The sequence below is a fragment of the Dreissena polymorpha genome, chromosome 1, assembly GCF_020536995.1.
Source record: "Dreissena polymorpha isolate Duluth1 chromosome 1, UMN_Dpol_1.0, whole genome shotgun sequence".
Lineage (NCBI taxonomy): Eukaryota > Metazoa > Mollusca > Bivalvia > Myida > Dreissenidae > Dreissena > Dreissena polymorpha.
The window spans coordinates 98,003,914-98,026,735 of NC_068355.1; the positions used below are offsets into that span (position 1 = coordinate 98,003,914).

A 22,822-nucleotide genomic window follows, 5' to 3' on the forward strand; every position below is an offset into this window, starting at 1 on the left:
ACCTCCAGTACTCAGTTACTTTTGTGGCATAATTAATTAATATAATTTACAACTACCTTGTTGGACGCCATCCTGGATTGTTTTCTTATTTATCGATGATAATGGGCCCTGCAATAAGAAAGATATGCTTTCTTTTTAAACAGTAAGTCAAAACACTTCGCGGTTGTTTTCTATGAAGAGTTTCAAGGGAAACTACTCAACGTGAAACAACAACAACATCAGCTGTCATTTGATGCTGTTGTAAATTAATCGTGTAAGTGTACAGTAACTTGTTTGTATTCCACGCAGAGTAGATTTCATTAAGCATTGCATTTGTCTGTCCATCCGTGCGTCTGTGTTTAAGTACGTTGAACTCCTCTAAGTCTCCTCTTCAATTTTACTACTAGTGGGAGGATCTCGATTTAACTTTCAAAGTTAAAATTCAACTTAAATCACCATATTTAGACCCAGCCCAAAAAATTGCCACACCACAATTGGGATCGAACCCGTGACCTCCCTGTTCCAAACCAGACAGACACTTTACCTCGTGGCTATAAAAGCTATCTCTTTTACAGTAGCAGGGTAGCTGAAATAATTCGCGTTCAGATTTAAGAGTCTGCCAAAGCAAAAATCATCAAAAGACTCTATGGCGGCAATTTATATTGACTAAGTAGCAGGGCAGTTTAAGTTCTTCTTATAGTACCAAACCCTAGCGTCTGCACACATCCCCTCCGATTGCAAACATTCTTCCATATAATTTCTAACTGCCACAACATCTGAGGGATGTCCCTCACTCATGGTGGTTTTTATTGACGTTTGGCCCCAATGCCAGAAAAATTCCTAACCACAATGGGGATTGAACCCAGGACAGGGCTCGACATTAACTTTTGAAGCCACTTGTCCAGTCGGACAAGTAGACCATAATTTCACTTGTCCTGACTAAAAAGCAACTTGTCCTGACCATTATATCTTTATTCTGCTCAGTACTTTGCAAAATAATGAAATAATACAAAATGCTCAAATCATAAAGACTTGAATCTTTCAAATTACATGTAAACATAATTGTAGGCAATTTCAATACAAAAAGGAACTGACTAGAATAACAGGAAAACTCAAGATTATTAATTTTTAATACCTGACAAAAACTTGTTTGTTGCCAACATCAAACAGAAAATGTTAAAAGTGATGTATATGAACAGTACTTAACTGATATTTAAAAAAAAAATCATTCTATTCATAGGGAGGACGTCACTACGTTAATTGTCTGTAAGATCGGTGTGTACCGGTGTCGTAAATCGTATATTCTTTACAAGGGAGAATATTCTTGTTATCTTGGCAAAGAAAAAAATGTTAAGGGTTGCTTCCCTTGTGAACAGCTCAGTGTAGTACATGTATAATGTATCACATGGAACTATCGGAATATCTCGGGCTTCGACGATTAAACGTATACAAAATATACTCGGAAAAGTTGAGTGATATCTCCACAGAAATAATGGCTTTAAAGGCATTTTTTCTAAGTTATACAATTATAATGACCACTTGTCCTGTCGGACAAGCAAATTTCTTTATTTACTGGTCCGGACTAACAATTTGGTTGTCCCGGACAGTCGGACTACCTTTAATGACCTCCTGTTTCCAAATCAGGCAGACACTCTACCACGTCCTCATAAAGGCTAGCTCCTTATACAGAACCCTGCTACATTCACATGTAATTTTTTTGTCATTATGGTCATTCAACAATGACAGTTTAAGAGAGATCAGTATTAATGATAAGAAGATCATAACAAAAACTTATTTGCATGTTTTCCTCTTAATAAATAATGAATAATCCATCTGCTTTCATTTGCTCTTCAACTTCTGGTTGATTCTCTGCCAAAACCTTTACAGTTGAATGCCCTTTATACGTAGATAATGATAAAGAAAGGAACACTAATGCATGTATATTTAGGGCAACCAGTTTTAGCTTAATGAGGTTAAACTGGTGGTTTCAAGTTGATAACTTTCATTTGCATCAACCAATCTTGAGACAATTTTTTATTTTGCAAGAATCCAGCCTGCACTGGAACATAACATGAATGGAACAATACATTATGCAATGAAAAATATTATCTTATTCACATTCAATGTTTCTTTCAGAACGATGTCCCACTCTGGTTCCCGAGCAGATGGTCCCCTGCACATGGTGACTCCCACAATCAGAAGCTTCCCGATAAGTGCCCATGCAGGATATGACGTTTTCCTCAAGCTGGACAATCTCCAGATCCCAGGGTCCTTTAAGATAAGAGGGATCGGAAACCTGATGAAAAAAGTACTTACTTTGTGATTACTCTTCAGCCAACCTTGTTCATCCATTATATGTGAAATTGTATTGATGACTGGAGTGCCTTAACTGTTCAAAATGTGTGTCACTTGTTGTGAAAATATTGACACATTGACAAGTATTAAGTTGTTGCATCCACATATGTGTTTTGAAAATCTGCATGGACTATTTAAAGGTTTTATATATTTAATAGTTCACAACTATATGAGTAAAATAAATTACTGCAGTCTTCATAAATTGCTGAGTGCTATACTATTGTTGATTTCTAGACACTGGTATTTAGCAGATATCCCATTCCTAGGTAGGAATTTTATTACAGATTACAATCATACTCCTCAAGTGATATCCATTTGAGCCTTGCTTTGTGAAAAGGGGGTTTAATGCATGTGCAAAAGGACTGGTGTTGCCCCAGATTAGCCTATGCAGTCTGCAAAGGTTAATCAGGGACAACTCTTGTCCGCCTTAACTGGATTATCACCAAGAAGAGTCTTCTTTAAAAGAAAACAAGAGCTTTGTCACAGACGTGACGAATACCCCCACATGCCCGCATTGACACATAATATTTTGCATGTCGTCTTCACAAAAAACAGCGGACACCATGCTCAATTTTTAAAATGCACTAAGTGACCCCTTGACCTAGTTTTTGACCCAGAAAGGCCCATGTTCTAACTTGGCCTTAAGATCATCTCCATAAAACTTCTGACCAAGTTTGGTGAAGATCGGATGTAAACTACTTGAATTAGAGAGCGGACACCATGCTGAATGTTAAAAAACGCACTAAGTGACCCCGTGACCTAGTTTTAGGCCCGGAATGGCCCATGTTCTAACTTGTCCTAGAGATCATTTAGATAAACCTTCTGACCAAGTTTGGTGAGGATTGGCTGAAAACTACTTAAATTAGAGAGCGGACAACATGGTGAGGTTTAAAACGCACTAAGATACCCCGTGACCTAGTTTTTTACCTGGCATGACCCATATTCAAACTTGACCTAGACATCATCTAGATACAACTTCTGACCAAGTTTGGTGAAGATTGGATGAAAACTATTGAATTAGAGAGCTGACAACATGGTGAGTTTTAAAACGCACTAAGTGACCCTGTGACCTTGTTTTGACCCGGCATGACCCATATTCAAACTTGCTCTAGACATTATAAAGATACAACTTCTGACCAATGTTGGTGAAGATTGGATAAAAACTACTTGAATTAGAGAGCGGACACCATGCTCAATGTGTAAAACGTACAAAGTGACCACATGACCTAGTTTTTGACCCGGCAAGGCCCATGTTCGAACTTGGCCTTAAGATCATCTAGATACAACTTCTGACTAAGTTTGGTGAAGATCAGATAAATACTACTTGAATTAGAGAGCGGACAACATGCTGAATGTTTAAAACGCACTAAGTGACCCGGTGACCTAGTTTTTGACCCAGCAATGCCCATGTTCGAATTTGGCCTAGACATCATCTAGATACAACTTTTGACCAAGTTTGGTGAAGATCGGATGAAAACTACTTGAATTAGAGAGCGTACAACATGCTGAATGTTTAAAACGCACTAAGTGACCCTGTGACCTAGTTTTTGACTCAGCAAGACCCATGTTCGAACTTGGCCTAGACATTATCTAGATACAACTTCTGACCAAGTTTGGTGAAGATCGGATGAAAACTACTTAAATTAGAGAGCAAACACTTAATACAGACCGACAGACCGACCGACCTACCGACTGACCGACAGACAAGTTCACTCCTATATACTGCCCTTAACTTCGTTTGTGGGGGTATAAATATGATAAAAGCAGATAATGTTGTCCCTGATCTGGTACAACACTTAACGCACATGCATTAAACCCCCTTTTCACAGAGCCAGGCTCATTGTAATAATAGTTTTCTGCTTAGGCATCCCAGCAGGGCTGTAAGAAAGTGGTTTGTGCCTCAGGGGGCAATGCAGGCCTGGCCGCAGCTTATGGAGCAAAGATGATGGGTCTACCTGCAACCATTGTGTTACCCCAGAGTACACCAGCTTTTGTTGCAGATAAACTTAGGAATGAAGTAAGTTATGTGCTGCTTTTGTCAAGTCTGCTTGCGAAAAGATTGATATAGCAGTAACAAATGTCAAGTGTATTTGCAAGTGTGTGTGTGTACATGTGTCTGAGCTAGTATTGGCTGTTGCTTGATCATAATAATGTAATTTTAAAATTGAAAAGTTTGTAATAATAAGGCGATGTGTTGTGTGTAACACCAATTGCTCATACCCAAAGATCTAGGTCACACTTTAAGGTAAAAGCACAATTTTGCAACAAAACTTCTTGTCCATACTGTTACTTGCTTCTAATTATGCAGTTCAAACTAACTTATTAAACAAGTTTACATTAATAAGATTATGTGTTCTGTGTAACACCAATCTTTCTACCTCAAAGGTCAAGATCACAATTTGAGGTCAAAGGATTCATCATGCACTTTTAAAATAACATACCACAAACGACCGATATATTATGATGACATGTCTCATGTAACAATGGTCTCCCTTCCTCAAAGGCTTATGTCACACTTAGAGGAAAAAGGTTACATTTGGCCAAATTTGGGCGGCAACTTTATCAGCAATCATATTTTTTTTAAATCACTTGACACAAATGTCCACCATGAGAAGATGTGTAACATGTAAAGTAAGTGTCCCTGCTTCTGAGGTGAAGATCTCCATTAAACACGTTTTATTTAGCCTAAAAACAACTTGTCCCGACTGAAACTTGATCAGGCATCTTGCAATTTTAAAATAATTTACCACAAATGTTCACCATGTGAAGACTTAATATCATAATTTTGTAACAACTGTCTCCTTTCCTTTTAAGTTCAAATTGACACTAAAGTTTTAAAGGTCAGGTCTAAACTGTAACTGATAGTCCAAATGTTCAAGTTAGTGAAATTACTGTTTGTAGTGTCAATGCTCATCATGCGATTTTAAAAATAATAAACCAAAAATGATAATTATGTGGAGAGGGTTACCCCTAAGTACATTAGTACAAACTGGTCAAATTAAAATAACTCAGGGGAATTTTGCTGGAAGTGCAAATTAATGTTGAAGTATTTATCCTTACTCTGATTTTTTCAACAAGACTTTGCATATTTATAGGAAGTCTATAATTTCACTTCTTCTGTTACCCTAGTTTGGAGCTGAGGTGGAGATTGTTGGGAAGGTCTGGGATGAGAGCAATGCATACGCTATCAATTTAGCTAAACAGCCAGGTAAGAACAACTATCAAAAGAAGTAAGCATGCTGAAACCTTGGCGTCACTTGATACCTTTTAACACATACATGTAGTTCTGGCGAGTTAGCAAACTGATTGAATATGTAAAAATGATGTAGACATCTAGGCAAACTTTATGATCACACTCTGATACAAACAATTAAATTAGCGATACAGTATTTGTAACAAATTTCTAATGATCATTAGATCTAAGTGATATTCTAAAATTTCAACACTGAATTCTTAAATCATGCAGCTGCCATAATTTGTATTTGTACATTTTTAGATATTTTATATGTGCACCCATTTGATCATCCAGATATCTGGTATGTATGCATTTTAGTATTATGGTTTGTATTTAACAGATACACTAGATGTACATTTGTAAACTAAATAATTTTATAAATTTCAAACGTGGATAATTCATTTAAACAAGAGGGCCAAGATGGCCCTAGTTTGCTCACCTGAGAGGAGTCAGTTCATTTAATCTTTACCAAATGTCAAACTTTACCTAGATATTTGCCAGACAAACATCCTGGTCAAGTTTCATCATTATTGAACCAAAACTCTGGCGCATGGAGTGTTTTTATTTTTGTAAGATTTGACCTGGTTACCCATATTTTGAGTTGACTCCCCTAACCAAACATCAAACTTTTCTTACAAAAATAAATATGACCAAGATTCATAAAATCTGAAACAAAATTGTGACCTCTAGAGTGTTTACAAGGAAGCCATGTTATTTAGCTGACCGGAAACATTTTCGAATTCAACTCTTGTATCAAGGAAACAAATGTTCTGACCAAATTTCATGAAAATTGGGCCAAAAATGTGACTAATAGAGTGTTCACATGTTTTCACTATATACATATAGAGAAAAATGCCCCACCCACTGGCGCCCATGTTTTTTCACCGATCTGGACCATTTTCAATCATATCCGAGATATCAATAAAACCAAATAAGGAAAACTGCCCCGCCCACTGGTGGCCATGTTTTTCAACGGACCGGAACCACTTTTGAACTCAACCAACATATCATAAGGCAAACATTTTGACAAAGTTACATGGAAGATTGGGCATGAAATGTGACTTCTACAGTGTTTACAAGGTTTTTCTTTTTTTATTGACCTAGTGACCTAGTTTTTGACCCAGCATGACCCAGTTTCGAACTCTATCAAGATATCATTGGGACAAATCTGCTGACCAAGTTTCATGAAGATCGGACAATAAATGTGGCCTCTAGAGTGTTTACGAACAAATGTGGACGGTAACAGTATAATGAAGTGTAACAATCAAAACAAGAAAAACAAAGACCTTAGCTTTCGAATTAAAAAGTTGTTCAGTCGCGTAAAAAGTAATGATGCAATGATAAAGTTAATTAAAACAAGAGCACCGCCTAGCGGGTGCAGATTGCTCATCTCTTTTCTTTTTAAAGGTGAAGGGACCTATCTCAATACCTCAATCAAAAGGGGGGTGGGGTGGGGGTGGAGAGGGGTGTGGGGGTGTGGTCATTTATTACATTTGTTTTCTTTTTTGGGGGAAGGGGGTCCGGGGGATGAGATGTCGGGTATAGTATGGGATTCTGGGGTGGGGCGTGGGGGATGGTTTGGGTGGAGTCAATTTTAATATGCCAGGTAAGTGTTGTTTTGTCAAAATATAAATCAAATCTGATCATAAATAAAGAAGGGAAGGGGTGGGGTAGAAAGGGGGGTATAATGTGGGGGTGTTGTCATTAATTAGATGATCTTTCAAAAACATGAAAAAAAAGGAAACAAGAGAGCCTGAAAGGCCCATAGTCGCTCACCTGAGATAAAAAGAAATGACCTGTTCTTTGCAGCCCAAGATATCAATGGAACAAATGTTCTAACCAAGTATCATGAAGAATGAACAACAAATGGCCCCTTTGCGGCCAAGTTTTTTTAACAGAATTGAACCATTTTTTAACTCTTCCAAGATATGTCCAAATTTCATGAAGATTGGGAAAAAATGTGTCTTCTAGACTGTTCACATGTTGTCACTATTTCCATATAAAGAAAACTGCCACACTCCCTGGCGGCCATGTTTTTTCACTGATCACGACCATTTTCAAACTCGTCCGAGACATCCACATAACTAATGTTTTGACAAAATTTCATGATGATTAGGCAAAACATGTGACTTCTAGAGTGTTCACAAGCTTTTTTTACTATATAAATATAAGGAAAAAGACCCCCCTGGCGGCCATGTTTTTTTACCGATCCAAACCATTATCGAACACAACTGTCCTATCCAGGTGTGGTAGTGCGGTCTCCTTCGCTTATGCAAATGAACCGGTCACAGGACGGTTGCAAGTTATGTAACTTTGTAATGCGAAAATATTTATTTGACAAACTCTTATTTCCGGTCAGGTTGAATATACTGACTGGTTGTAATTCAATTAACTAAAGGCGTTCAGTCAGGGACGCCTAAATACACTCAAAGAATTTATTTATAAGTGAAAACCAAGGCGGCTTTAACAAAAACAAGTGAATGTTTTTTCACTGATCACGACCATTTTCAAACTCGTCCGAGACATCCACATAACTAATGTTTTGACAAAATTTCATGATGATTAGGCAAAACATGTGACTTTTAGAGTGTTCACAAGCTTTTTTACTATATAAATACAAGCCAAGTCTAAAGAATCTAAGTATCATTACAAAAATGAACAACATACAGCAAATACCTTAATGAATGTAAAAAGAAGTTCAAAATCTGTCAAAAAAACTGATATAAATATAAGTTACCGTTAGTCTAGAAAGTGCTTCAAAAATCTAGTTAACAAAATAGGTCTAATTTAATCTAAAGAACAATATTTATGGAGATAAGGAAATTGAAATAGAATAGAGTCTTTCTAATTTAGAAAATGACAAATAAAAATAATCTAAATAATCAGAATAATTTAGAAAATAATGCCAAAATGTCTTGATTCTGGTGTTAAATTATTTCAGAATTCCAACCTTTTTCAACAATTGTTAACTTTTCAAGAAAGCATCAAGAGGTGTTTAAATCAGCCAAAACAGCTTATTTTATACAGTTCAGAAGAGATCAATGGCAGAGTAGTCAATTTTCCCTCAGAACAGTGCATTTATCAATGATAAGTATCTTCCCAAATTCCAGAGCAGAACTAAAAATAGATTACTGAACCAGGTTAAACAAGGGAGATAAATACTGCATAAATACTGCAAAAGCATGTACATGTTGTCTTTCTTTCAGTTATCTCTTAGTTGAAAGGCTTATCATAAGTGTTAATGACTAAAACAGTTATGTTAACTATGAAAATTTTGTGTTATGAAAAATTACATAACACAGTTAATGTCACATAATATTGACATAATAAAACCAAACTTTGCTACACAGGAAACCAATGTTCTGACCAAATTTCATGAAGATTGAGCAAACTAGAAAGTTAACAAGATTTTACTTCACGTCTATAGCCATATAAGGAAACATGCCCCGCCCCTTGGCAGCCATGTTTTTCAAGCCAAGGTTACCATTTGTGAACTCATCCAAGATATCATTGGGACAAATCATCTGAGCAAGTTTCATGAAGATCGGAAAATAAATGTGGCCTCTAGAGTGTTAACAAGGTTTTACTAAAGCCATATAAGGAAAAATGCCCCGCTCCCTGGCGGCCATGTTTTTCGACCAACCGACATCATTTTCGAACTCGTCCAAGATATCATTGGGGTTAATCTTCGATCGGACAATAAATGTGGCCTCTAGAGTGTTAACAAGATTTTGCTATAGCCATATAAGGAAAAATGCCCGGACCCTTGGCAGCCATGTTTTTCAAGCAAATGTAACCATTTTCGAACTCATCCAAGATAGCATTAAAACAATCTTCTGACCAAATTTCATGAAGGTTGGACAATAAATGTGGCCTCTAGAGAGTGAACAAGGCAAATATTGATGTCGCACAACGGACAACGCACGACGGACGACAGACAAAAGGCGATCACAAAAGCTCACCATGAGCACGTTGTGCTCAGGTGAGCTAAAAAGTGCATGAGTAGTATTTATGTATCTCTGGTGTTGTTTGCGCCCTTTTCTTCTTTTAATGATTAGCTCTTATGAGCAAGAAGTACTCAAGGGGAGATTGTGGCGTCAATTGGTTTCAACTTAAACCCTGTCACCACTCTAGAGCCTAGAGGCCACATTTCATGTTGAATCCTGTTTTATATTGATATCTATCTTGACAATATACAGGCCAAGTTTGAATCTGGTTCATGTAAATGTGCTTCCAAAAACTAAGTCACCAGGTCAAATTTAAGTAAAACCATGTAACCACACTTACATGTTATGCACATATATGACTCCATCGTGATGAAACTTGGTCAGAATACTTATCTTGAAAACAAAAATGGCCAAGTTATAATCTTGGTGACATGGACCTAAAACTAGGTCACTTTAACAATTCATAGAAAAAAAACCTTGCACCAAACCTTGGTAAGTTGTGTCCAAACACTGGGTCAGCAGGTCAAATCAAAAACTTTGTTGAAACTCTAAAAGTCATGTTCATGACTCAATATTGATGAAACTTGGTCAAAATTATTATTTTCAGTATCTATTATAAGTTTTAAACTGGGTCAAGTGGTTTCATGAACAATGCCATATGGAACAAAATATTACCATTATAAAAACCAGATTTCTAAATAAATCTTGACGAAACATATTTTGAATATTTGAGTCGCGTTATGAGAATACTGGACATAATGCATGTGCGTAAAGTGTTGTCCCAGAGTAGCCTGTGAAGTCCGCACAGGCTAATCAGGGACGACACTTTACGCACATGCATTATAACTCCTTTATCTTGACAATACCAAGGCCATGTATGAATATGAGTCAAGTGGGATTAAAATCTAGATAACTCATTCAATTCTTCATTCATTGGTGTAGCTTGAACTATGGTTTGCCAATAGTATCTTGTTTAATCTGTTGCAAAAAGTCAAACAATATAAACTTGCCAATCTGTAAACCAGTCTCCTCAAAGTTTACTTTTTGTTCTAATTGTAGGGAAGGACACAGTACATTAATAGAAGAAGCAGCTAAACAGTTACCATGTAAACCTGACGTTGTGATAGTGTCTGTGGGTGGTGGAGGTTTGCTCAATGGTCTTTTCATGGGAATGCAGAAAGTTGGCTGGGGAAGCGTCCCTTGTGTTGCCATGGAAACCAGAGGGGCTGATAGTTTCAATGCAGCTGTCAAAAACGGGAAATTAGTGACACTCCCAGATATAACAAGGTGAGGTACGCTTGAAATCCACATGTGTTACATATGTGCATGGCAACTCCATTCCAGACAGGCAAGCTCAGATGGAAGACTGCTGGGCTACACATCCCAGAGTCAAGAGTTTGATCCCATTGGCTGTGGCCTAGCACTTGAAAGTCACCTTGTGCTTGGAAATTGGTCATGAAATTATTTCTAAAGCTTTCCTGTTGGGCGTTTAATTTTAACAGGGCAATTGTCAAGTATGTGCACATTATTTAAGGAAACTTCCACAAGATAAGAAGCTACTGGAATACCACCCCTGGTAAACTTAACCAGGAACAGTGTAAGTAGGTTAACTGAGCGCAGTCATATATAAGGACTGTAGACTGCAGCAAAAAACTAATAAAAACAAAGAAAATCATACTTTGCAACTCTACAATTTATTTTACTGCGTTTCATGCATCTAAAAACTTTGTCATTCTTACATTATGCAATAAGGTCTTTTGGAAACTCAAATATGTAAATTAACTGCGAAGTCCTTTTGGGTGTACTATGTTCATCAGGGATGGTTCACATGTTTAAAGTGTGTTATTTTTCCTTGTGCATTTCAGTGTTGCAAAATGCCTTGGGGCCTTGACAGTGTCTGCAAAATCGCTGGAACTTGCTCAACAATACCAAAATATTCATTCTGTTGTTATAAATGATGCTAAAGCTGTAGATGCATGTTTAAAATTTGCAGGTATTCCTAAGTGTTCTTGTGTACTATTGTGCTAGTATAATTATTATTATACCCCCTTTTGAAGAAGAGGGGTTAAATTGTTATGCCCCTCTTCGAAGAAGAGGGGATATATTGTTTTGCTGGATGTTGGTCGGTCTCTCGGTCGGTCTGTCTGTAGACCAGTTCGTTTTCGATCAATAACTTGTCAATGAATTGACCAGTTTGCTTGATATTTCACATGTTCATTGACCTTGGACGGTATATGACCCCCATGGAAATTGGGGTCACAAGGTCAAAGGTCACTGTCACAATAAGTGTGAAAATTGTTTCCGATCAATAACTTGTTAACAAATTGACCACTTGGCTTGATACTTCCCATGTGCATTGGACTTGGACCGTAAATGACACCTTTTAAAATTGCAGGCTTTCAACCGTTCCTATTTTTTCCAACTTTTCCCACTTATTCCTACTTTTTTATTTCCTTCCTACTTTTTCCTATTTTTGCACTAAAACCTCCTACTATTCCTACTTTTTGCTGGAGAAAAGAAACATTTTTTGTTAGTTGTATTTTCAGATTATAAAAGCTGTAAAACTGGCAAGTTTCTGTTGAGGAAAGGTGTGGCTGCTCCAGCCATCTGATGTAAACTCTAGTTCTTAAGGTCAGTATTGGAGTTATTGATTATATAGGACTGCTAGGTGTTAATAATATATGTAACCCAATGATGCACTGCTGAGGGTATTTGGTTACTTTCAAATGGACAATTCTCACATCAAATATTATAAGCAATAAAAGAATGATCAGAGTGGCCTCACATTCTAGAAAACAGAGAAAATTATCAGGTAAAAAAATCCCAACAGAGAAAAATCAGGGAATTTCAAAATTTGGCACAAAAACAGTGAATTATCAGGGAATATACAAAATTTGGACTACTGGTAGTTTCTCTTTCTGACATTCAATAGATGAAAATCTTAAAACATCTCGGTAATTATTTATATTTACCTTTAAAATGTTCTGGTTCATCTGTAATTGTAACAAGTAACAATAAACATAATTTTGTGTTGCCACTATGAAGATGCTTTCCATTAATTTTAAGTTTTAACCAATATTATTATAACTAACTATGTGTTTGTGTGTTTAACATTTGAAAGTAACCAATGTTGTAAAGCTGTGACAGCACATGATGTTTAAACAAATCATGCCGTGTGTTGCAGCTTTATCTGTTTTTCTGTCGGTTGCTTGTAATATTATCCTTATGTTATAGGTGATACAATTACTGCATGCTTCTAATGTTGGAACAGTTATTTTGTCCTAAGATTATATTTTAAGGAATTCTTAATATAATTTTGGACTTAGTTATAGTTTAGATAATGTTTACATGAACATTATATGGTAGTATGGATACAACATGCTCTGAATTAATGCTTCTGGAGTTGACCCAACTTATTTTCTTTTTGTAGAATATTGTTATTTTTATCATGTAAACCTAAATGCTTGAGTACAAACTATTGTATGGCATGTGTTATAATTGTGTTAGCTGTGTGCTGTGAGATGATCTCAACAATGCTAACAACATTATGAATTACATGTTTCTGTTATTATGTTACTAATAAAATTAAAATAAAACAAAACATTTTAGGCTGTGAGCAACAGATTGCTGCACCTTTCAACTACAGAAGCTTGGCATGTAACACCAACTCACATACCTACAACACATTAGGTTTCTGAATGGTGAGAATAATCATCAAGGTAAGAGTTGGTTTACACAGATACATAACTTGTGGTTATCCTTCCTATTAATACTACTTTTTGTGTTAATAGTCTTCCTACTTTTCTTACTTTTTCTTCAGGAAACCTCCTATTTTTTTCCTTCTTTTCTATCGGAAACCAGTTGAAGGCCTGAAATTGGGGTCAATTGGTCAAATGTCAAGGTCACTGTCACAATAATTGTGAAAATCGTTTCGGATCAATAACTTGTTAACAACTTGACTGCTTGGCTTTATACTTACCATGTGCATTGGACTTGGACAGTAAATCACACCTATTGAAAGTGGGATCAATAGGTCAAAGGTCACGGTCACTGTCACATTAAGTGGGAAAATCGTTTCCGATCAATAACTTGTTCATGAATAAAACCAATTTGCTTGATACTTCCCATGTGCATTGGCCTTGGACAGTAGATGATCCCTATCAAATTGGGGTCACTAGGTCAAATGTCACTGTCACAATAAGTGTGAAAATTGTTTCTGATCACTAACTTGTTGACGAGACCGATAGGCTTGATACTTCACATATGCATTGGTCTTGGACAGTAGATGACTCCTATTGAAATTGGGCTCACTAGTTCAAAGCCCTGTTTTTTTTTGGGGGGGGGGGCATATGTCTCCGACCTAGAAACTCTTGTTATTTTTATGTTAATGGTGTTCTGGGTTTCCCAATTAAGTTTCTGGAATTTAAGTTTGATCATTTCTCCAAACTGTACTGCTTTAATTTTATTAACTGTTAAATGATCATAGAACTCTTATTTCCGTCTTGTATGTTATGACCAGTGCTTCCTGATAATACACGCAATAAAGCTCTTATTTCTGTCCTGTCAACATGATAATGTATTGCATAGCTCTAATTTCTGTCATATGCAGAAATTACCATAACTTACTAATACAGTTTTAGCGCTCACATTTGTGTCCTTTCTATTATTTCTCTTGATTATAAGTCCTAGAGCTCAAATGTCTGTCTTAACTGTAGTGACCACTGCTTCCTGATAATATCTGATAATAATTATAAGGCTCAAATATCTTTTCTGAACAAAGATAACCACTACTACCTGATAAAACATGTCCTAGACTAGAGCTCTAATTTGTGACCACTGCTACCTGATAATGTGTTATATAGAGGGTAATTGTTGGATTTGGTTGAATATCGCTTTTAATTCATGAGTGATCATCGACACTGTGAATGAACAAAAACTGTCACGTGACCACAAAAGTCAACGTCAGTAGTCATTTTATGACCTCAAGCAGCCGCGCAAGGTAGTTTTTTCCCAAATATCGTTGCTTATCATCCTCTGACTTTCAAACGACCTAGTGCCGGCAATATGGCATGCATATAGCTTTCGATCGGTATATCACGCGTTTTGTGTGTTGCTCTGATTTTCGATAACACTTCGGCGCAAATTTCCATTTAAGAAGCAAACGTCAGTAGTAAAATTACAAAGAGTCAGTGTTCTCGAAAATTAACGATCACAGAGCTGTCTATGCTTTACCGGACGAACATATATTACATATGTCTATGCATAAACAAACAAAAATGTCTACTAGATATTAAATAAATGTTTAAAGAGTGAAAACAAATTTGGCAAACGTCAGTAGTACGTTTAGGAATGGCAAACGTCAGTAGCAAAATATGCAAACGGCAGTAGCCGAATAAATGCAAGCGTTTAATTTAATGAAAAACATGTGAAACAATATAATTTATGCTAATTTAGATTTAAATTAGATATAACAAGTTAAGATTGATGTCATAAATAAATGCACGACATATATAAATTCTGCAACATCAAAAATGTACTAATGTTTAAGTGATATTATGTGCATCTAACAGTTTATAGGTGTCTATCGCAACCGTTGTTTATTTTTGGTGTTTTCACTTCATAAACACGTATATTCGTTAATGCAGCATCAACATATTGAAAAAATATCCCGTAAAGAGAAATATAATGCTTTTGATTATCAACCGTACTTTCGTTTTGACAACTGACGACAGGAATGATTCGATTTACACTGTGAATCTAAATTGAGTTTTATGCAGATTCGTTCATACGACACAAAGACACTTATTTTGTTTGTAATCTTATCAACTATCAACAATCTCAGTCAAGCATGTTTAACGTGATAATGTAGTCTTGAACGTTTCCTTTAATGTTATTCAATCGACGCATTAGCGATTCAGCCAATCAACAATAAGCACGTGCGAGGGCAGAGTTGTATTGTCCAATCAAAATTGAATACGGCCACGTTTTTTGTTTGTCATTACTGTTGTATAAACAATCTAAATTGCGAATTAAAATGAAATTTAACTGAATGTATTAAATGTATGTAGAATGTAAATATTGTAGTATGCGTTTGTCAAGATATACGATGTGGTGTTTTTTTTTAATGAAATTACGTATTTTGCGACTTTGATATTGTTCTTATAAATAATATACATGTAATTTAAAGAATGAAATCATATACATGCGTTTTCTATTATACTAAATGATAAAATATGACATTTCTGCAGTGAAATAACGGCAGTGACAATAAACAAATTGTTATTTTCACAGGTGAACATAGCAAATTTTCGGAACTCCATTTTCTATTTTTAGATTATCATAAATAATATAAAAAAATCTACGATCACGTGTGAATTAAAATCGATATTCCACCGAATCCAACAAATTTTCTTTTTATTTTATGCTTTTTCACCGTTTTAATATTTACATTGTAAAAGAGTTTAACTGGAGAATTTCGCTGGTATAAAGACGTCATTTCGTCACACTAATAACGTCATTTTGTTGAAGCTGGCCACGGGAGAAAGGGTAAATTTTCAGCGAAAGGGTAACGGCTGTTAATTTGTTTTATGCTCCCCCAAAATTCATTTTGGGGGGAGCATATAGTCGCCGCTTCGTCTGTCCGTGCGTGTGTGTGTGCGTCTGTCTGTCCGTGCACAATTTTTTGTCCGGGCTATTTCTCAGCAACTAATGACCGGAATTCAATGAAACTTTATGGCAAGTTTCATTACCAAGAGATGTGCATATTATCAGCGGTTTCTGGTCGGATGATTTTTTACACAGTTATGGCCCTTTGAAATTTTCCATTAACTGCAGGGGCGTAGGTAATGGGGAGGCAGCCGCCTCCCCAATATTTCTGCTAGTTGTCGTTATATAAATAAAACATAAAATCCCCAAAAATTTCCGGCCCAAAACCAGTATTTTTGTAATCATGCTCCGTAAGTGCAGAAGCCATGTGTCCTCTCTCCGTCTGCTCCAAGGTTGCCAATAGTGATGTGTCAATATCCCTTGTTAGGTGTCATAAACCAGGGGCCCGGGAAAATGTCATTGCGTAAATTGTTGTTTTGTTCTTTTCCGTGATTGCACTGTCGGTGTTTTGATTAAGGACAGGCTATTCTTTTATTTAAATTGATCGCTTTAACCCAAAGGTAACTGCCACTTAAAACAATTTTGAGTAAATATACGCGTGAAAAACATTAATTTGATTGAAAATATTTTTGTTCTCCGAGTATTACATTTATTACTTGATTAGAAATCATTAAAACAAAATCATATATGTAATTGTTTAATGTTCAAAATGAGTATTCCTAATCTTTTCTAGGGACTTTAACAAGAGCTATCAGAGGACAGCGCGCTCGCCTATTCGAGTGCTTGACAGTATAACGTAAGCCATCATGGGGAAAGTGTTCATATTCAATGATATTTCAAAAATAAAAGAAGGGAAACACAAATATTATTTTTTTTTATGGGGGGGGGGGGGGGGGGTTGAGAGGGGAATATAATGTGGGGTGTGGTCATTTATTAGATGATCTTTCAAAAATAAAAAATAAATTGGGTGGGGGGGATAGGGGGGGTGAGAGGGGGTATATTGTGGGGTGGGGTAATTTATAAGATGATGTTTAAATAAAATTGGGGGGGGGAGGGAGGTTGGGGGGGAGGGATTCTGGGTAGGGGCGTGGGGTATTGTTTGGGTGGAATCCATTGTGGTATTCAGGTAAGTGTTGTTTGTCAAAGTAATAAAAAAATGTGATCATAAATAAAGAAGTTATGGCAATTTAAGCAAAATGTTCAAATATCTAAGTGTAAAAGGGGCCATAATTATGTCAAAATGATTGATACAGTGGTCTGCTCTTGTTTATAGGTTGGGGTCATGTTGGTAAACAAGTATGCAACATATAAAAGCAATATGTCAAAGGATATAGGAAATATTTGGGGAAGTACGCAAACCTTAACATAGATTTATCAATAATATGCATATTCTAAGTATAAAAGGGTCATTAATTATGACAAAATGCTTGATAGAGTTGTCTTCTCTTGTTTATAGGTTGGAGTGATGTTGGTAAACAAGTATGCAAAATATGAAGGCAATATGTCAAGGGACAATGAAAACAAGGCTATTGTCAAGCAATATGGTCCCCTACCGGCTCCACCATTGTCAGAAATTCCACCATTTTTAGATTTTTTTGGTTACCATAGCAACCACAACTTTTGACGTAGGAACAAATTGAAATGACGTGCATAATGTCCATTTGCCATCTATCCATGTTGCATTTTTTATGAAAAAATATTAAGAACTTTTAAAGTTATCACAGGATCCAGAAAACCACCATTTTCAGCAGTATTTCTAGTCTTTGTTGCCATAGCAACCAGAATTTTTGACGTAGGAACAAAATGAAATGACGTACATAATGTTAATATTGCCATCAATCCATGTGTCAAGTTTCATGAAAAAATATGAAAGACTTATAAAGTTATTGCAGGATCCAGAAAAGTGTGACAGACTCACAAAGCGCAAACCATAGGTCCCCTCCGGTGAAACCGGTAGGGGACAATAAATGGGGTAGCACGAAAACTTTAACATTTGCTGCATATTCTAAGTGGAAAAGGGGCCATAATTATAAAAAAATGCTTGATAGAGTTGTCTGCTCTTGTTTATAGGTTGGGGTCATGTTGGTAAACAAGTATGCAAAATATGAAAGCAATATGTCAAGGGACAAAGAAAATATTTGGGGTAGTACGAAAACTTTAACATTTGCTCGCTAACGCAAACGCTAATGCCGACGCCGGGGTGAGTAGGACAGCTTCACTATATATATTTTATATATAAAAGTCAAGCTAAAAATGAGTTATGCCTAAATTTTTGTTCATTTAACTTTAATATTTATTCATCCTGGTTCAGTATTTTAATAGTGCTCGAAATGTGGATACATTCTTTACTAATCATGTCATATTGTATTGGTTGTTGTGTATTTTCATGTGGTTATTTCCCATTTCAGGTGTTAAACATGTGCATCAGTAATACAATATTAGTGTAGTTAATGTAATGTTAATGTAATTATTCCTCATATCACTTGTTAAACTCCGTCATTAAAATACATTAACATTTACTTTATTTTATGTTTTAATTAGCACGAGTGTTTGGAAAGACAATATAACTGTTCAGATTTCTGGGTCGTCGTCGGCGGCATTGGACAAACTGATTTCATAACAAACTGAGATTGAGACAAAAATCGAGCACCATATTTATTGTAAATGTAAATTTTTTCGGAACCACAGGAGAAGACAACCCTCTCAAACGAACCCCTTTATGTTCCCCGTACAGAAACTGGACCGCCTCCCCAATGTTTGGAGGTTATCTACGCCCCTGATTAACTGTACATATTGTGCAATTCTTGTCCGGGCTATTTCTCAGCAACTAATGACCGGAATTCAATGAAACTTTATGGGAAGCTTCACTACCATAAGGAGATGTGCATATTATCAGCCGGTTCTGATCGGATGATTTTTCACAGAGTTGTGGCCCTTTCAAATTTTCCATTAACTGTACAGAGTGCATATTATCAGCCGGTTCTCGTCGGATGATTTTTCACAGAGTTATGGCCATTTGAAATTTTCCATTGTACATATAGTGCAATTCTTGTTGCAAATTGTTGCAAAACTTATTACGGGAATTCAATGAAACTTTATGGGAAGCTTCACTACCAACAGGAGATGTGCATATTATATATTATATCATATTATCAGCCGGTTATGGTCGGATGATTTTTCACAGAGTTATGGCCCTTTGAAATTTTCTATAAACTGTACATAATTTATAGTGCAATTCTTGTCCGGGCTATTTCTCCCAAACTACTGACTGGAATTCAATGAAACTTTATGGGAAGCTTAACTACCTTGAGGAGATGCGCATGTTATTTGTGGGTTCTGGTTAGATGATTTATTTAGAGAGTTGACCCTTTGAAATTTTTTAGTTGCTAAACCATCCATCGTATTATTTTGTCCAAAGTTATGCCCCTCAAGACGTTTCCTTTTATTTGAATATATAGTGCAATATTGTGGGGAAAAAAACTTTGGGGAGCATCACCCGTCTCCGACGATTTCTTGTTTTGAAAAAGAGGCATAAAAGAAAAATATGCGCCACAGTGAAAAATATTATATTTCTATGAACACTCGTGAAATAACAAACGATCTTACACTGGCATGAACAAATACCCTCTATATATTGTTTGTTGTTTTGTGAAAAGTGCAAATTAATGTATTCACAGTTTTGTGATGATGGTAATAGGCTTTTGTAGTTTACTTACAAAAGAATACGGATATTTGGATAGCAGATACGATTCCCATCCCTAGTAAGCAATCCCCACCCATAGTAAGCAATCCCCACCCATAGTAAGCAATCCCGTTAGGCCTTGCTTTGATGTTGTTCAGATATTGTTGATTACAAACATTGGAAAGCGTTTGTGTTCAGATTTGTAAACACAAACAAAACATCGCAATGCAAACTGAAATAAGAGTTATGTACGTGTTACAAATGAAAACCAATATTCCATTAAATCCAACAATTTTTCTTTTCTTTTTATGCTTACACATTACGATTTGTGTTATCATTTGTTAGCCGGATTTTTTTCGAAAAAATCTCGGCTTATAGATTGATGTTGTCGGGCGGGCGGGGGGCGGGCGGGCGGGCGGGGTGGCGGCGTGCTCGAAAATGTTAAAGTTCTTATTTCATGGTATAACTTTGGTATGCTTGGACCTAGAGTCTTCAAACTTGACATGAAGGTTGGCCAGGATTAACAGATGACCACTGGTCATTTCAAGGTCATTCATTTGAAGGTCAAGGTCACTGTGACCTTCAATATAAATTTTTTTAAAGTTCTTATAACTTTGGTATGCTTGGACCTAGAGTCTTGAAACTTGACATGAAGGTTGGCCATAACTAGTTAGTAACCACTGGTCATTTCAAGGTCATTCATTTGAAGGTCAAGGTCACTGTGACCTTGAATGTAAAAATGTTAAAGTTCTTATTTCATGGTATAACTTTGGTATGCTTGGACCTAGAGTCTTCAAACTTGACATGAAGGTTGGCCAGGATTAACAGATGACCACTGGTCATTTCAAGGTCATTCATTTGAAGGTGAAGGTCACTGTGACCTTCAATATAAAAATGTTAAAGTTGTTATAACTTTGGTATGCTTGGACCTAGAGTCTTGAAACTTGACATGAAGGTTGGCCAGAACTAGTAAGTAACCACTGGACATTTCAAGGTCATTCATTTGAAGGTCAAGGTCACTGTGACCTTGAATGTAAAAATGTTAAAGTTGTTATAACTTTGGTATGCTTGGACCTAGAGTCTTGAAACTTGACATGAAGGTTGGCCAGAACTAGTAAGTAACCACTGGACATTTCAAGGTCATTCATTTGAAGGTCAAGGTCACTGTGACCTTGAATGTAAAAATGTTAAAGTTCTTATTTCATGTTATAACTTTGGTATGCTTGTACCTAGAGTCTTCAAACTTGAAATAAAGATTGGCCAGTACTAGAAGATGACCACTGGTCATTTCAATGTCATTCATTTGAAGGTCAAGGTCACTGTGACCTTAAATGTTAAAATTGTTATAACTTTGGTATGCTTGGACATAGAGTCTTCAAACTTGACATGAAGGTTTGCAAGCACACATAGATGTCCACTGGTCATTTCAAGGTCATTCATTCTAAGGTCAAGGTCACTGTGACCTTGAATGTAAAAATGTTAAAGTTCTTATAACTTTGGTAGGTAAAAATGTTAAAGTTCTTATTCCATGTTATAACTTTGGTATGCTTGTACCTAGAGTCTTCAAACTTGACATAAAGGTTGGCCAGTACTAGAAGATCACCACTGCTCATTTCAATGTCATTCATTTGAAGGTCAAGGTCACTGTGACCTTCAATGTTAAAATGTTAAAATTGTTATAACTTTGGTATGCTTGGACCTAGAATCTCAAACTTGACGTAAAGGTTTGCAAGCACACTTAGATGACCACTGGTCATTTCAAGGTCATTCATTTCAATGTCATTCATTTGAAGGTCAAGGTCACTGTGAACTTAAATGTTAAAATGTTAAAATTGTTGTAACTTTGGTATGCTTGGACCTAGAATCTCAACATTTTGACCTTTGAACAATATTTCAGTAATTTAAGTATTGCATTGACAAAAACACGAAAGGTACTTTCCTGTCATTTAAATCAAAAATCCGGCTTCAATGCGGTCATCTCCGACCGCGGAACTCTTGTTAAAAAAAATGTACTACTGATGAAGGCTACGGCCGAAACATGTTTAGTACCAGAAACATTTAAATAAACAGTGACGTGTTTGTACGATTTATTTAATTTTATTGTATCATTTGTTGAAATAAAAAGGTCGTAACGTCATGAAAACGACGTCATTTGACTGTATAGCAGTGAAAATTATCGATAACAACTCTTTGAAACAGAAAGGTTAAAGAGCTCAAATTTATGTTCCGTTACTCTTGTCCGTTGAGAAAGACCGCTTCTTAGATAGATATTCCACAACTCTTTTTTTGTCTGTAGATGACCATCGCTATCTGGTTGAGCCTGCGTGTGGGGCCAGTCTGGCTGCAGTGTACGGAGACGTTATCAAGGGCCTTCAGAAGGAGGGCAAACTCGGGGAGGTGAAAACTGCTCTGGTGGTCGTGTGTGGTGGTAGTTCAGTCACTTTGAAACAGTTGGAGACCTGGAGGGATATGTTTCATCTGTAAATTGTGTTAAGTGCTTTGAAAATGGTCTCTTTTGGTCATTATTTGGCAATTATGTGATAGATAAAATACTGCCAAGATCAACATTGTTTGTATGGTTGTTACATGGATAAATCGGCGATAACGCATTTTAGTCATTTCAGTTATCATGGTCATGGATTTGTTTTAACATGATGACCAATGAAATAAAGATTAATTATTATGCATTTCTCAAGAAACCAGGCAATCCACAGAAATAGGTTTTAATCATTTTGCGTCCGAATTAAATTAATTTAAATAGGAGTGTAATTCCAAGCAAGATCTGCATGTTAAGTACACTATTTTAGTGAAAAACCTCCGTCTTAACAAGTAATTTATGCTAACAATTTTTGTATGTTCTTCAAGAGTCACTGCTTTCTCTGTATGTCCAATTTTAAGTTTTCATACATTCCGACTCTATGTACATCCTTCCGAATCACTTAATGTTTTGTCGGGAAATGCCAGACACTTTAATCCAAATTTTAGGTAACTTAAAGGGGCCTTTTCATAGATTTTGGC

The 22,822-nt window shown here is 36.3% G+C and overlaps 2 protein-coding genes and 1 long non-coding RNA gene across 7 annotated transcripts in view; 2 read left to right on the forward strand and 1 right to left on the reverse strand.

The window, feature by feature from the left end:
- Positions 1-8,228, reverse strand: part of LOC127841834 (non-structural maintenance of chromosomes element 3 homolog) — a 56,098-nt gene extending 47,870 nt beyond the window's left edge. Inside the window, exon 1 of one of the 3 annotated variants that reach the window (XM_052370974.1) lies at positions 7,776-8,228. Coding sequence is in view for 2 of the 3 variants with exons in the window: in XM_052370957.1 (XP_052226917.1) it covers positions 54-71 (18 nt within the window). In the remaining variant the exon portion in view is untranslated. Of the gene's footprint in view, positions 1-53; positions 212-7,775 lie in introns of those variants that run through there. The other 2 variants (XM_052370965.1, XM_052370957.1) reach the window with 2 other exon arrangements.
- On the forward strand, positions 150-22,369 carry LOC127841817 (serine dehydratase-like). Of its 3 annotated transcripts, XM_052370950.1 has the most exons (9): positions 1,545-1,687; positions 2,116-2,287; positions 4,199-4,351; positions 5,464-5,542; positions 5,831-5,870; positions 10,576-10,803; positions 11,382-11,509; positions 16,856-16,918; positions 22,101-22,217. In XM_052370950.1, the coding sequence occupies exons 2-8, from the start codon at positions 2,120-2,122 to the stop codon at positions 16,915-16,917; spliced, it is 858 nt and encodes a 285-aa protein (XP_052226910.1). In that variant the 5' UTR covers positions 1,545-1,687; positions 2,116-2,119; the 3' UTR covers position 16,918; positions 22,101-22,217. The 3 variants fall into 3 exon arrangements, with proteins under 3 accessions (XP_052226899.1, XP_052226910.1, XP_052226890.1); XM_052370939.1 differs by lacking the exons at positions 1,545-1,687; positions 16,856-16,918 and adding an exon at positions 150-253 and having other exon boundaries at positions 22,101-22,369; XM_052370930.1 differs by lacking the exon at positions 16,856-16,918 and having other exon boundaries at positions 1,546-1,687; positions 22,101-22,369.
- Positions 11,516-14,162, forward strand: LOC127841857 (uncharacterized). Its single transcript, XR_008031366.1, has 2 exons — positions 11,516-12,147; positions 13,126-14,162. It is a non-coding gene; the product is annotated as an uncharacterized LOC127841857 (long non-coding RNA).
- Positions 22,370-22,822: the final 453 nt, after the last annotated feature.

Coding starts and splice junctions, on each gene's coding strand:
- LOC127841817 (XM_052370939.1), top strand. CDS start 2,120: ATGTCCCACTCTGGTTCCCGAGCAGATGGTCCCCTGCACATGGTGACT. Junction 5,543..5,830: donor CAATTTAGCTAAACAGCCAG/GTAAGAACAACT, acceptor GTACATTTTTAG/ATATTTTATATGTGCACCCA. Junction 5,871..10,575: donor TTTGATCATCCAGATATCTG/GTATGTATGCAT, acceptor TTCTAATTGTAG/GGAAGGACACAGTACATTAA.